Consider the following 15,512-nt stretch of genomic DNA (forward strand, 5'->3'; position numbering starts at 1 on the left):
CTACCAAGCTCAACTTTAACCAGTAGTTAAACCAGCCGTATTTAATTAAACTACTCTCACTATTTTATAAATTCAAAACTCAAAACTACTCATTTTCAAAACATTTTTTTTTTGACAAAAATCTCAAATATTTGCCTTTTCAACAATGACAAAAAAAACAGAGAAAAGGTTTGAAAACAAAAATATTTAGATAAAATAAATGTAATTTAGATTGTAAAATTTTTCAGTTTTACAGTCTACAGTTTCACAGACCACAGTTTCACAGTTTCACAGTTTAACAGTTTTACGATCTAACGGAATTGAAAAATCTTAAAATATTATAAATATTACAAAAGTAATAATTAATTTGAATTTTTTTTCCGAAACAATTAAAATTATGATATACATCACTGGTGCGATTTTGTGACCTCGCAGCTTCTATAGTTTAGGATTAAATCACAAGAATGAGAAAAGCAAAATTAATCCCGTTAGATTAGAAATGCAAAACATTTTTGTCTTTCTTAATAACTCTTTAATAAGATGAGTAAAGATTGAAAACATATTAGATCTTACGCAAAATTAACTCATGTTTGACGTGATGAACACCAGGTTTAATACATAGTACGTACATAGTCCATACATTGTGCATAACAAAGTACATAAATAGTGCATAGTATATACATAGTTCTTACATAGTACATACATTTTGCATACATAGTACGTACATAGTCCATACAAAGTACATAAATAATGCATGCATAGAGCATACATATTGCATACATAGTACATACATAGTGCATACATAGTACATACATAGTACATACAAAGTACACACATATTACATAAATATTACATACATAGTTCTTACATAGTACATACATTTTGCATAAATAGTACGTACATAGTCCATACAAAGTACATAAATAGTGCATGCATAGTGCATACATAGTGCATACATAGTACATACATAATGCATGCATAGTACATAACAGTACATACATAGTACATAGATAGTGCATACAAAGTCCATACATATTACATACATATTACATACAAAGTGCATCAACGCCAGATTTAGACTCCGACATTTTTCCGGATAATGGCACTTATCTCAGCTTCCTCTTCCTGACCAATTCCACTCAACCTGCACAAAATAACCAAAATTAAGCAATTAAAAAAATATTAGATAATTAAGGAAATAAGGTGAAGCAATTAAAAAAAAATAATGAAAGTTGATAAAAAGAGAAGTAAAATAGAAAATAATAAAAAAGATAAAAACAGGAAGTAGTTTAAATATATGAAAAGAAAATACTAAAAAAATAAGATAGTAAATAATAAAAAGTGGATAGTTAAAAAATAAGAATAGAAAATAAAAAAAAACAGTAATAGTAAATAAAAAAATGCTTTTATTTTTAAAATAGTAAAAAATAAAAGAATAATAAATAATTCTAAAAAATTGACTAATTAATGATAAAAAAGAAAATGGTAAATAGATAAAAAATACGAATAATGACCAATCTAAATTAGCATTAAAATATCGAAAAATAATAATAATAAATATTTTGACATGACTGCAAAAAGTGTCAAATTTAATTATTTTTTAATGATTACCTTAAACTATAACAATAAACCCTAAATTTTATTTAAAAAAAGATCTCATGGTAATAAGATAGAAAATTGAAAAAGCTGTGTTTTAGGTAAAAAGTGGTTATATTTTAACAACAAAATTGTTAGAATTTTGTTATAAAATAAATATATTTTCCTTTAAAAGATAGTTAGTAGAAATATAGATAGATAGATAATAACAATTTATATTTATATTTACAACTTTTTTTATTTTTTATTGGATATATTTTTAGACGTTGTATTTTTAGATACATAGCAGGGTTTTGTTTTCCCCATCTATCTTTTTACTATTGATTTTAATATTTATTACTGCATGTACGTCCTAAGAAAAATCTCTTTTAGGCACAATTAATTGTGATGATAGTTAAATTTCCTTTATATTCTCAATTCCATTCAATGACCATCGATCGGAAATGTTCTATAGATTTTAAAAATTGTCAAAAAAAAGTAAAACTTATACTTTCATGAGAGCTCTTGTATCTAAAAAAAGCGTTTTTTGGAACACCCTATAAGTTTTAAATACGTGTTAAAGCCAAAATAAATAAAAATGAAATATTTTCTAGTCTAACCTGAGATCCATAAACTTTATGCTTGTATTGGATTTGATTCCCTCCAGTATATAGTCTCCAGTATCTCCTTCGAATCTAAAGAAAATAAATATTGTAAATATTTCAAAGTGAAAAATGGTTTATGTTACAGGCATTGTTCGATGAAAATGAAAGGGGGATAGGTTGCTGCCTATTTACCCTACATACAGTGAGCCCTATTCAACTGTGGACTAGGAAGCTACGAATGTAAAAGGACTGTGAGGAGTAATGTCAAGTGACTCTTCCTGCACCAAGAAGACAATGTCCGATTCACAATGGTACACTTAAAAGCTTTGTCTGATTAAGTATGAATCTTTTTGTGTCTTCAAACTGATAATTTGCGGTTTCTCTGCAAAAGTGATTTGCGCGTTTTTTGCTTATAGGAAGCAATGGAGAAATTATCATAATAAAACACGACGGTTTCTTCCATCCACGTTTTTTATCAGAGCGTTTCAAGGGTACCGTTGTAAATCGGGGATTACCATTTTTTCAAGGGGGGGGGGCACTCAAAATTACGCAGACACTCCTTTTAAATCAATCTTCCCTATATTTTCTGTTGTCATAAAGCAAATAGTTTTAACCCGTAAATTGAACATTAATTAAAAGGGGCCCGGGTACACTACACTATTGTTGTGTTTATGTTCATTGAACTCTTTAAAAGATTAACTGGAGGGTTATAGTCGTCTTCCTACTTCATTGTTTTAGGAGTTTCATTGTATAATTATAAGTGCAATTAAAATGTCGATCTTTTATTCAAGTTGGATTTTTCGATCCGATATGTACACGGTTTTATGTCAGGTTGTTAATATTGATACCGATCTTATAGCTACATATATTATATATTATATAAAGGATCAACTAATATCCATGTCATTTTCCAAAACACTCCCTTTAAAAGTGAAGTTTATGATCTTGAGTTTGTATCACCCTCATGGGGTTAAAACAGAGTCAAAGATCCGGATCAAAAAGTACATTTTCCTCTCAGCTGAATGTATTGTATAACTTCAAGTTAAAGTGACAATTTAAAAATAATTTCATTTTAAAATTCATTTTTTATTATTTTATTTTCCTGTATCGATTAAGTTAAGTTTGTAACATTTCAAGGATCTTTAATAATCGATCGCTGACAATTGTTCAAGATCAATTTTTAAGTGCTATAGTTACATAATATTCACAGAGAAACAAAGTTTTTATTATTCAAATAGTTGATTTATTTTTTCAATTGTACATAATGGTTGTTGGAATAGTGGGGGGATATAAAAATACATAATTTACTAAGTAGGTGAGAGATAAAAATATATCTAATGTACCTGTTACATGAAAACTCCAGATGTTCTATCGTTCTATTCAGCTTCAGGAGATCTCTTAAATTATTTTGATAGTCAAAAAATTATTCAGATATTGAACGAGTGTTTTTTTCTTCAAAATTAAAAAATAGTGAAATTTTGCGAAAAGTAGACACTGAAAACTTAACAAGTTGACATACTTGTTAAATCAGACCCATGTGAAATATGCAGGATATTTATTCTAAATATGGTTTTTTATTTTTCAAGGGAAGCTTAACCAAATCCGGTTTAAAAAATAAAAATGTTCATCCCTCCATATTTCTTAAAATTATGGTTTTGTATAGATTTTATGAGCATTAAGATCGATAAGACAGAAAACTTAAAAGGGTCCACCAAATACCCCTATACCCCCTACTCCTTATCCTAGCCTTGTTAGGGTTAAATTATTTAATTATATATAAGACCTGATAGCGTGTCCAGTGTTTGATGTTAGTCTGTTTGATGCAAGACAAAACTTTATTATTTTCTTCTCAACTGACAAAGCTTTAAGCAAACTGATCCCTCCCTCATCCTAATATACAATTTTACTGTGATAACCAGAAAACAATGGAATAGGAAGACGACATTATAGTAATAATTAATTGTAATTGATGTTGTATACGAAGCAAATAGTCTTTCATTACTTAATTGAAATGGGCCTGTTTACACTGCACAATTGGCGTGTCTCATGTGCATTGGACTTATTAAAGTTACAACTTTGTATTAACAGTCGTCTTCCTTTTTTTCAGAGTTTGTGTGTACAATGTAAGTACACAGTGGTTAACGATTGGAATGATTGTCACCTTCGTTTTTTATGTTCCAACTATAGTAAACTTTAAAAATACTACATTTTTAGCCAGAAATTCTACATTTTAGAAAAAAAAATTAAGAAAAAGAATTAATCATTCTGCTGTTAATAGTTATCTGTGTAGATTACGATCAAAAAAGTTATATCTTGATTAAGAAATTGAGTCTTTGCCACTAACTCTGATTTTCTAATCACATTATCTTTGCAACCAAACCTCGTAGACCTTAGATTTTTCAAACTCTGAATTCTGGTAAATCAAATATTCCAAGTTTTAAATATCAAAGTTTTTACGCCATCAAGTTGCACATATATAGGGATTAGAAAATTGAAGGTTGTGGGAAAGACTCAATTCTTTTGTCCAGCAGAAATTTATAGTTTGACACATTAAAGGTATTAGGTAGTGAAGATCTAGCCTCACTTTTCTCAGAAACTTTAATTTTTAAAAAATAGAAAATTTTTGTCCATTCTTCAGCAATGTGTATCCTATCACACTAACCAAATATCTGTACAGTCCCTTTCAGCTGATTACCTGGATAAGATTAAGGTTGAAGTTGAGGGAGGTTAAACTTGATTTCCCGGAGGAGAGAAATATTGCAAAATGTGTAGCTCCTTCATTTCTTAATCTATACTCAACCAGGTTTAATAAATTAGAAAATATTTAGCTCCTTCATTTCTTAATCTATACTCAACCAGGTTTAATAAATTAGAAAATATGTAGCTCCTTCATTTCTTAATCTATACTCAACCAGGTTTAATAAATTAGAAAATATTTTGCTTTTTTACTTCTTAATCTATACTCAACCGGGTTTAATAAATTAGAAAATATTTAGCTCCCTCATTTCTTAATCTATACTCAACCAGGCTTAATAAATTAGAAAATATTTAGCTCCTTCATTTCTTAATCTATACTTAACCAGGTTTAATAAATTAGAAAATATTTTGCTCCTTCATTTCTTAATCTATACTCAACCAGGTTTAATAAATTAGAAAATATTTAGCTCCTTCATGTCTTAATCTATACTAAACCAGGTTTAATAGATTAGAAAATATGTGGCTCCTTCATTTCTTAATCTATTCTCAACCAGGTTTAATAGATTAGAAAATATGTAGCTCCTTCATTTCTTCATCATACTCAACCAGGTTTAATAAATTAGAAAATGTGTAGCTCCTTCATTTCTTAATCTATACTTAACCAGGCTTAATAAATTAGAAAATATATAGCTCCTTCATTTCTTAATCTATATTGAACCAGGTTTAATAGATTAGAAAATATGTAGCTCCTTCATTTCTTAATCTATACTCAACCAGGTTTAATAAACTAGAAACCAGGTTTAATAAATTAGAAAATATGTAGCTCCTTCATTTCTTAATCATACTCAACCAGGTTTAATAAACTAGAAAATATGTAGCTCCTTATTTCTTAATCTATACTCAACCAGAGATGGAATTTAAAGAATTTGAGCCGCAGTTTCAATCCGCCAAAATCAGCCAAAACCAGGTTTAAATTTAGCGCCAGCTTAAATCTTGAAACATTTGATACAGTTTTAAGTTGAATCAACCATATTTAAACCGCGGCTTAAATTTAAACCGCCGCTCAAATTCTTTAAATTCGGCCACAGGTTTAATAAATTAGAAAATGTGTAGCTCCTTCATTTCTTAATCTATACTCAACCAGGCTTAATAAATTAGAAAATATATAGCTCCTTCATTTCTTAATCTATACTAAACCAGGTTTAATAGATTAGAAAATATATAGCTCCTTCATTTCTTAATCTATACTCAACCAGGTTTAATAGATTAGAAAATATGTAGCTCCTTCATTTCTTAATCTATACTCAACCAGGTTTAATAAATTAGAAAGTATGTAGCTCCTTCATTTCTTAATCTATACTCAACCAGGTTTAATAAATTAGAAAATATTTTGCTCCTTCATTTCTCAATCTATACTAAACCAGGTTTAATAAACTAGAAAATATGTAGCTCCTTCATTTCTTAATCTATACTCAACCAGGTTTGATAAATTAGAAAATATTTTGCTCCTTCATTTCTTAATCTATACTCAACCAGGTTTAATAAATTAGAAAATATTTAGCTCCTTCATTTCTTAATCTATACTCAACCAGGTTTAATAAACTAGGAAATATGTAGCTCCTTCATTTCTTAATCTATACTCAACCAGGTTTAATAAACTAGAAAATATGTAGCTCCTTCATTTCTTAATCTATACTAAACCAGGTTTAATAAATTAGAAAAGGAATTGACTCTTTGCCACAAACTCTGATTTTCTAATCCCTATATCTTTGGAACCCAATGTCGTAAACCTTTGATATTTCAAACTTATATTTTTTGATCTAACAAAAGTCATATTTTGAATTCAAAGGTTTACGACGTTGGAATCCAAAGATATAGGGATTAGAAAATCAGAGTTTGTGGCAAAGAGTCAATTCCTTTAAAAAGAAAATTTTCAAAATTGAGAGAGCCAAAGGTTTAACAAATTCAAAAATGTTGATGCAAAAATGTTGATACAAAAATGTTGCAAAATTCTGATTACTAAATCCTATTATCTTTGCAGCCTGATTTTAAAAACCTTTATTATTTAAACCATTTTTTTAAAAAAGGTAAATTATTTTTTACAAAGAAATCATATTGTATAAAACATATCCTGTTATTTCTACCATCTCTATCTGATTTTTAATTTTCATATTATTAATATTTTCGCCTTAAATTGATATTCAGTTTGTTAATATCTTTTTAGTGGAGACACTCACACCATAAACAATATCTTTTTTATCAATGTTTAGATTTAAAAATCAACAGAAAAAATCTCCAAGCTATCTTTGAAATGTCCTATCAATTATTTCTTTAAATATGCTATCTAAAAAACTCTATGATTTTTTATCTATGAAATGTCTTTAAATCAAATGTCCGAACACTGCGAAATTTGTGGAAAGAGTGTATTACATCCTTGAATATAAAGAGAAAAAAAAATTCATAAAATTGTGCAAAAATTGATTTTTTCAATTTTAGTTAAAATTTAATTATCAATTTTCGTATAACTTTCTGTGAATCGTATTTGATAAGTGGCAGCTTGAGATAGATAAAATGCCGGCGAAAAATAAAACAAAAAATATTTTTAAAAAATCTAATTTTGAAATAATTATTAAGCCTCCTGTTGTTGGATAAGTTCAGTGTTCTGACATTCTAAAAATAATTTATTTCTTACTTATTTGTACCTGCCAGAATACTTTTTAGTAGAATAAAAGTAATACTTATTTTCGGAAATGGGATCGAGCACATTTTTGAATAGGCCTAATTTTGAAGGTAAAACGCCCTTTTAGAGAACATTTTTTATAAAAAATTTCAAAAATTTGTAAAACATAAAAAAATTATGCCTTGTATATAAATCCTTAACGCATAGTTTTAGCACGCCAACGAATCTTTATGGGTCACTCTTTGAACCAGGAACCAAGATACACAATGATTTTTATCTTTAAAATATTCAGACCATTTTTCTCTTTAAAAGTTCAGACAATACCTTAAATAAGAAAATGTAATATCAAACTGTGAACTAGACAGAAAAAGAAGGTAAAATTTTAACGACAATATTGGTGCGACTTTGTGACCTCTTAGTTCCTCTAGATTTGATTTCACTTAAAAAATTTTTATTTTCATTATTTTAATAAGAGGAGTTATGAAAACACATTGAAGGATTTGAGTCTTTGACACAAACTCTGATTTTCTAATCCTCATATATTTACAGCCTAATGTTATATACTTTTGATATTTCAAACTATGAATTATGTTGGATAAAATAATCTAAGTTTGAAATGTCAAAGGTTTACACCAAAAGATTGCAAAGAAATAGGGATCGGAAAATGTGAATTTGTGGCAAAAACATAATTCCTTTCATCCCCACATAAAATTTAATTTCGTTTGGCGTCATCACTAGTTAGATGATGTACATTACACTTAAAGACAGTCAAGTTCCTTAAAACGTTGAAGCTTTTGAATATAGAGCAAAGGGAACCATGTATAACATAATTTTAAGTTGGTCGTATAATATATATATAGCTAGACGTTTAGGCGCTTCCCACCCATCTTCTATTACAACTTTTAATTGTGGATTTACCTATGAGCCTCTTCTCTTTGTACAGTAAAAAAAAATACAAACAAAATTTTGCGGATTTCATAATATTTTAATCGTTCATAAAACTTTCCTGGGGTCACGTGAGGTCCCACCCAAAATTTAGGCCCGATCGGTTCAGCCGTTTTGACGTTTATTGGATACAAACGGACAGACAGACAAGCAAAGTATATATAAAGATAAAGCTCTTTGTACGTATATTTTTGCTAATGCCACGGCAGCGCCGGACACTTCAGCCAGTCACATTTTGACGCATTGTTAGACTGGTGAACTAAACACATAGAACAAGAGAATTAGTCATTATTTAAGGACAAAATATACAAAATTAAGCAAACATAGAATACAGATTTAGCCTCATTGTTTATTCTCTGCGGATTCTGTAGTTTAACTTTACGCATTTCTTTCTTTCAGAGATATTTAAGACAAAGGAAATTACTCTTAAAATTAAAAAATGGTTGAGATTTAAACTAGTTACAGATGTACTTCATTAAAAAGGAAGAGACTGGCCAGAACCGCGTCGCTGAACAGCTATTAAATCGTGTCTAGACGCGGTTCAAATTATTTAAATTCTTCCTGAGGTATGGTAGTAAAACTGAGAGGTCAGTATTGAAAAAAATTAACTTAGGTGTCAAATGAATCTTAATGTTTTTCTCTATAGTTTTGCACACTCAGTTCAAGTACAGGGTGTCCCTATAAACATGAGAATTCAGTGACGAATTCGATATCGTCTTTTTTAATAATTCTTTGATTTAGTATAGTGATACCTACTGAGAAAGCTATAATCTATAAGAGTTTCGTCTGCTATGTTCACATGTTGTTTGTTTATGTTTTGACTGCATACGGTTGTACTTAGTAAAATAAGAAAATTGCAGTATACAAACAGATTAAACTTGTCCGTCTTCACTGTTCATCTTGAGGAGACATTTTAGACACATCTTTACAGTCTTTTACACTTTTCATAAAATAAACTCTAGCAGACAAAATAATATTATGGCTTTTGAAATAAGGTATTACAATGCTAATTCATAACAAAGACGATATCGAATTCGTCACTAAATTCCCATGTTTTTTTGGGACACCCTGTACCATACCTAATCAGTCACTCCCTTTGAGTCCTCAATATAAAATATCTCTATTGCATAGAAACTGGGTTTGGGTTAAAATAAAACAAAGAAGATAAGAGGAGGTTCTCGGGAGGGGAGCTACGCCACGACGAGCCCTACAGAGCTATGGCTGGGCAAAGTTTCGTTAACGAAACAAAGGTATTCGAGAATTAACGGAAGAGTTTTTTAACGAAACAGATTATCTGTTTATGAAAAAAGAAATTAAAGGTTGAAAACGTAAACGAAACGGATGGGATTTTTTTTAAATCGGCAACTTTCGTTTTGTATTTGCTAAACTTGCATGAAACTTGCAAAAAAAAATATTTTGAACTGTATTTTAGTTTTTAAGTTTCTTTTTCAGTGATGGAACTTTTAAAGACTTTTTTTTCGCAATTTGGTGATGGCTTGTCCGTGCATCCAATTTAGTAAACTGTTAACAATTTTTATATGGAAATTTTGGAGTTTTGGCAAACCGTTACAACCGTTAATACTACAAACAACCGTTATAGAATTTTTTTGCGCAATTTCTGAACGACTAATGCCGTTAATTGCAAAAATCAACCAAATTAACAGCAGAATATTTTCCGTTAAAGCCGTTAATAAAATTGGGATCGTTAGCTGACGGTAACTTTATAAAAAAAAGGAAAATAGTGTTAACGATATACGAACATTCCGTACTTAACTTTAAAACTAACGGCTACCTGAAAATTTTATTTTTAACGGTTGGAACAAACCATTAACGTCTAACGTTAGAAAAGTTGGACCGTGGTCAGCCCTACCTACAGCATCATAACAGTGCAATTTCCCTAGCGACAACATCCCGAAGATTAGTTTAGGCATTCTGAGGCCTCGCAGACTGCAATGGGGGCCCAAGCGCTGCGGCAAGAATGTGCTACGGACCGAGCAATGTGACTAGAACAGGCTGGGGGCCTAGAGCCGAGGCTAGGAGATACTTGTACATTAAGTTTTCACTTGAGAAGTTAAAACACTGGTAGCTCACAAAATTCCCTCCAAACCCCTCTAAGGATTGAACAAGAGAAAATCTTTTCCTGCAGATAATTCAATAAAGAAAAAATTTGAAAAATTAAAACGCCGTGACTCCACCCCTTCACGTAAAACTAACTACATCGAAATACATGATGTCTCTATTTGAATATTTTTAGTTGCATTTTGATCTCTCATTTAAAATCCGTAAAAAATAACGTAGATCTTGTATAATTAAATATAAATATATAAACAATAAAGTATGAAATAGTAAATTCGTAATTTTTAAATGCAATGGTTTAAAATGGGTTCTAATGTTTAGACTTACTAGGCACTTAACCAAGACCTCTAGTTTACCGTGCCTTGAGTTTATTTACCTTGCCTGTGATAAATTTGACAAGAGGTTCAATACTCTCATCTGTGATGATATTATTTGGGAAATCTAGAACTGTAATCAACTTCATCTTCTCCAGGCCGTCCAGCACCATATAAAGGATAGAGTCAGACACCTAGAGCAGGACAACTTAAAGGGACAGTATGGGATGGTCAGACACCTAGAGCAGGACAACTTAATGGGACCGTATGGGATAGTCAGACACCTAGAGCAGGACATCTTAAAGGGACAGTATGGGATGGTCAGACACCTAGAGCAGGACAACTTAAAGGGACCGTATGGGATAGTCAGACACCTAGAATAGGACATCTTAAATGGACCGTATGGGATAGTCAGACACCTAGTAATAAATTAGNGTCAGACACCTAGAGCAGGACATCTTAAAGGGACCGTATGGGATAGTCAGACACCTAGAGCAGGACAACTTAAAGGGACCGTATGGGATAGTCAGACACCTAGAGCAGGACATCTTAAAGGGACTGTACAGAATATAGAGTCAGACACCAAGAGCAGGACAACTTAAAGGGACCGTATGGGATAGTCAGACACCTAGAGCAGGATAACTTAAAGGGACTGTACAGGATATAGAGTCAGACACCTAGAGCAGGATAACTTAAAGAGACTGTACAGGATATTGAGTCAGACACCTAGAGCAGGATAACTTAAAGAGACTGTACAGGATAGAGTCAGACACCTAGAGCAGGATAACTTAAAGGGACTGTACAGGATATAGAGTCAGACACCTAAAGCAGGGAAACTTAAAGGGACTGTACAGGATAGAGTCAGACACCTAGAGCAGGATAACTTAAAGGGACTGTACAGGATATAGAGTCAGACACCTAGAGCAGGATAACTTAAAGGGACTGTACAGGATAGAGTCAGACACCTAGAGCAGGATAACTTAAAGGGACTTTACAGGATATAGAGTCAGACTCTGAGAGCAGGACAACTTAAAGGGACCGTATGGGATAGTCAGACACCTAGAGCAGGACAACTTAAATGGACCGTATACGTTATTTTAATTGAGGTTCGTTTCTGATTCATAACGATATCCATTCAACTTGACGTCTGATCAATTTGTATGATCCTGGAGGAGAAATCTTTATTTTTCGAACTGAAAAATGAGTGATCAGAAATGCCGTTATCATTGAAAACCTGGAGAAAATTGTTAAAGACGTCTCATACCGAATAACTTAGCGCCCATACAAATTCAGAAAATTGCAACATACGACTTAGACCGTAAAAAAATCAATTCAATTCCAAACAAATCATTCAGATATTACAATCTATAGTCATCGATTATCTTTCGCCACATTTGCATATAGTTTATATTTTATAATATTTTTTAATTAATTTGTTTCGAATTTGATTATTTCTCTTGTCTCTTGCGCAAGGGTGTAATGCAAGGAAAGTCAATTGCGGTTGTGTATACTCTGTGTACATATTAAAACCAGTTCTCTCTGGGCGGAATTTGTAAACAATAATAGATGCATCAGTGTTCGTTTAGTATCCGAGGAGGTTAAAAGCATTAAATTTTGATAATTTTTAAAAATTCACATAATTGTTTCCTATGACCAGAATATTTCATTGATTTTTTATGTAAAAGATGGATCCCATGTCAGGCTTCGACATCCGTCTTGTGTTTACATTAGCGCCCAGAGAGAGTACACTGCAGTACAAAAGATGTGTACACTTCTGAAATAACTTTCCTTGCATTACATTCTTGCTCTTGAGCAACTATCTAAGAATGCCGCGCACCACTCACATTTTTCGAAATCCGTTAAAAACGTTTTCTTAAAAAAATAATATTATAAAATATAAACTATATACAAATGTTGCGAAAGATAAGCGATGACTATTAAGATAAAGATAAAGAGTTAAATCTGAAAGCCCCCCCAATATGGGAGACCCAGACCGCCCAAGGGGTTAAGTAACTTAAGCCCTGCCCTGACTATTAGTTGTAATATCTGAATGATTTGATTGAAATTAAATTGCTTTTTTACGGTCTAAGTCGTATGTTGCAATTTTTTTAATTCTGTATGGGCGCTAAGTTATTCGGTATGTCGAGACGTCTTTAACAATTTTCACCTTATAGACGCAACAGATAGAAGTAAGATAGAAGTAGTAGCGATCAAAAGCGCTTTTTTTATTGCATTAAGACTATACCCTCTTTCATTTTTCGCCGCGAACACTCCCTTTAAAGAATTTCAAAATCCTAACCTTGCTATTCTTAATACTGATAAGTTTAATCTTGTTTATCTGTTCTAACCCTGTCCCAATATTATCTGCATCCTTCTCTGTCAAACCAAACATACTCCATCGAAACTCTAGTCCACACTTTTTCACCTGAATATATAAACAAATATGAAATGGTAAATCTAATTAATCTCGTAGCTACTGAAATCTATATGTCATTTAACAAGTAACCATGTATTGGATCTATAATCAATATCGATCAAGGGCGCTTATACAGAATTAAGCAGGGGTCACAGATTTCCTCAGCGGCCCACCATTCCACCATTCCAGCTCTTCGTCATCATTCACTTGGATCAATTCACTTGAAGCTTCTTTTAGTAGAAGCACCCTTTCTCTGCGAGAGTTGTTTACAGCCGCCCTTCTGTCCTCCTACATCCGTCAGGTGGTCATAACTGCTTAACCAGATGCTTCAGATGTTTTTGAAACCACATGCTTGAGTGGAGTACGGGAATCGAACCCGTGCACACCAGTCTGGATACCAATCCAGTTACTGGTTGTGGACAAGTGTGCTTAACTTCAGTGATCTAACGAGAACTGAATCTGATGTCACACACTCTCCACCCCACCCCACGCAACGAATAAAAATGATTTCATGGGGGGTGTAGTTTCCAACCCTGGAGGATTCAATAAAATGTTTTTATTTTCCTAAATATTTGAAAAAGAAATAAGTTACTAAATATTTCTAAAAAATAGAATCCTAAGAATCCCAAAACAGAATTCCTTCATTTTCATTTTTCAACTTCTACATCTTATTAATATTAAAATATTTAATAAATACCTAAATATCTAAATACACATTTGATAAATATTAAATACATATTTTAAACATATTTGATAAAAATTGTATATTCTGCGGGTGTCCCATGAAACATGACAGTAGTTAGTGAATAATTTGATTGAAAGATTTTTCAAAGAAATAAACTACAAGAAGTCTTTAATCTGATCTACAAAATATGGCAGAAAGCATAAAAATTATTCACCACCTGTCATGTTTCTTGCGACATCCAGCATATTCTATTTAAATATTAAGAATTAAGTTGAAAATTCAAAATATCATTTCCGTGAAACTTAAAATTAACAAAACGTTATTTTTGGTTTGTTCCAGTTCCTTTAGTTAAAAAACGCATCCCAACTTACTCTAATTGTCATGCCCCCATTTCTTTGCAACCAGGTGATGTAAACCTTTGCTTTCACACTTAGGCTATTTGAATATGTAGTTTAAAATATCACAGGTCTACGACATCAGGTTGCAAATATGTAGGGCAGCCCTTCAACATTTGCTGCCGTTACTTGGACACATGACGTTGATCATAAGGATTGGAACAACAACAATTTCATATATTTTGACCATATTTAATACAAACCAGAGCAGTCAAATTTAGAAAATTAATTAAAAGGAACAAATTTTTAAACCATGTTCAGGTTTACAAAACATTATTCACAAGTTCAGGAATAGGACATTTTAAAATTAAAAATGATTAGAAAAGTACTTTTTTAGATTTTTTATAATAATCCATTATTTCTGAATATAATAACTGAATTTAAAATGAAATAAAATAAAGCGTCCATCTTGTATTTGCTTTAAAAGATTGGAACATGTGGAACATGTTGAAGTCAATTTAAAAAGGGATGTAACATTTTTAAATTAAATAAATAATGTAGATCAAATATGCCTAGAAAATGTACTTGGAATAAAATATAATAATTAAACAATTTAAAATAAGTTACGTTATATTAAAATAGTTATAGCTTGAAATTTTTAGTTCATATTTATAACATATGAAATAAAATAAAAATAAATTTTCAAAACCCATCAATTTGTAACATTAGATCAGATATATATAAGATTACATGACGGAAATAAAATTTGAAAAAAATAACATTTTGATTAACATAATCTATATATAAATTTGGCTTGTCTGTCTGTCTGTCTGTTTGTCTGTTTGTTTGTATCCAATAAACGTCAAAACGGCTGAACCTTTTTTTAAGATCTAGATATTTATTATATTATATAAACTGCACAAAATTGTTCACATGTATTTAATACAACTATTTTACGATACTATCGTGTACATATATTCTTAAACTAAATAATAAAAAATCATACGGATACATTTTATCGTTTTTTCCTTTAATTAGAAATTTGGATTTAGGGATACTTGGATCCTGCAAGACATACAAATTGAAGAGTGCAACAATGAAAGTGTAGAGAATAAATTGCATATAATTAGTCGGTGACGAAGATTTTTTAAGAATCGTCTGCATATAATTTGAGCATTTAATGTGGAAAATCAGATTGAGCAAGC

The 15,512-nt window shown here is 31.0% G+C and overlaps 1 protein-coding gene across 4 annotated transcripts in view; it reads right to left on the reverse strand.

The window, feature by feature from the left end:
- Nucleotides 1–795: 795 nt before the first annotated feature.
- LOC111709846 (T-complex-associated testis-expressed protein 1) overlaps nucleotides 796–15,512 on the reverse strand; it is a 25,058-nt gene continuing 10,341 nt past the window's right edge. The window contains exons 9-16 of one of the 4 annotated variants that reach the window (XM_023483764.1): nucleotides 13,171–13,296; nucleotides 10,934–11,065; nucleotides 7,495–7,526; nucleotides 4,855–4,948; nucleotides 3,943–4,049; nucleotides 3,503–3,556; nucleotides 2,175–2,249; nucleotides 796–1,123 (exon numbers count right to left, since the gene is read on the reverse strand). In XM_023483764.1, coding sequence (XP_023339532.1) covers nucleotides 1,054–1,123; nucleotides 2,175–2,249; nucleotides 3,503–3,556; nucleotides 3,943–4,049; nucleotides 4,855–4,948; nucleotides 7,495–7,526; nucleotides 10,934–11,065; nucleotides 13,171–13,296 — 690 coding nt within the window. In that variant the 3' untranslated portion in view covers nucleotides 796–1,053. The remainder of the gene's footprint in view (nucleotides 1,124–2,174; nucleotides 2,250–3,502; nucleotides 3,557–3,942; nucleotides 4,050–4,854; nucleotides 4,949–7,494; nucleotides 7,527–10,933; nucleotides 11,066–13,170; nucleotides 13,297–15,512) is intronic. The other 3 variants (XM_023483763.1, XM_023483766.1, XM_023483765.1) reach the window with 3 other exon arrangements.

The sequence above is a fragment of the Eurytemora carolleeae genome, unplaced genomic scaffold, assembly GCF_000591075.1.
Source record: "Eurytemora carolleeae unplaced genomic scaffold, Eaff_2.0 scaffold1004, whole genome shotgun sequence".
Taxonomy (NCBI): Eukaryota; Metazoa; Arthropoda; class Copepoda; order Calanoida; family Temoridae; genus Eurytemora; species Eurytemora carolleeae.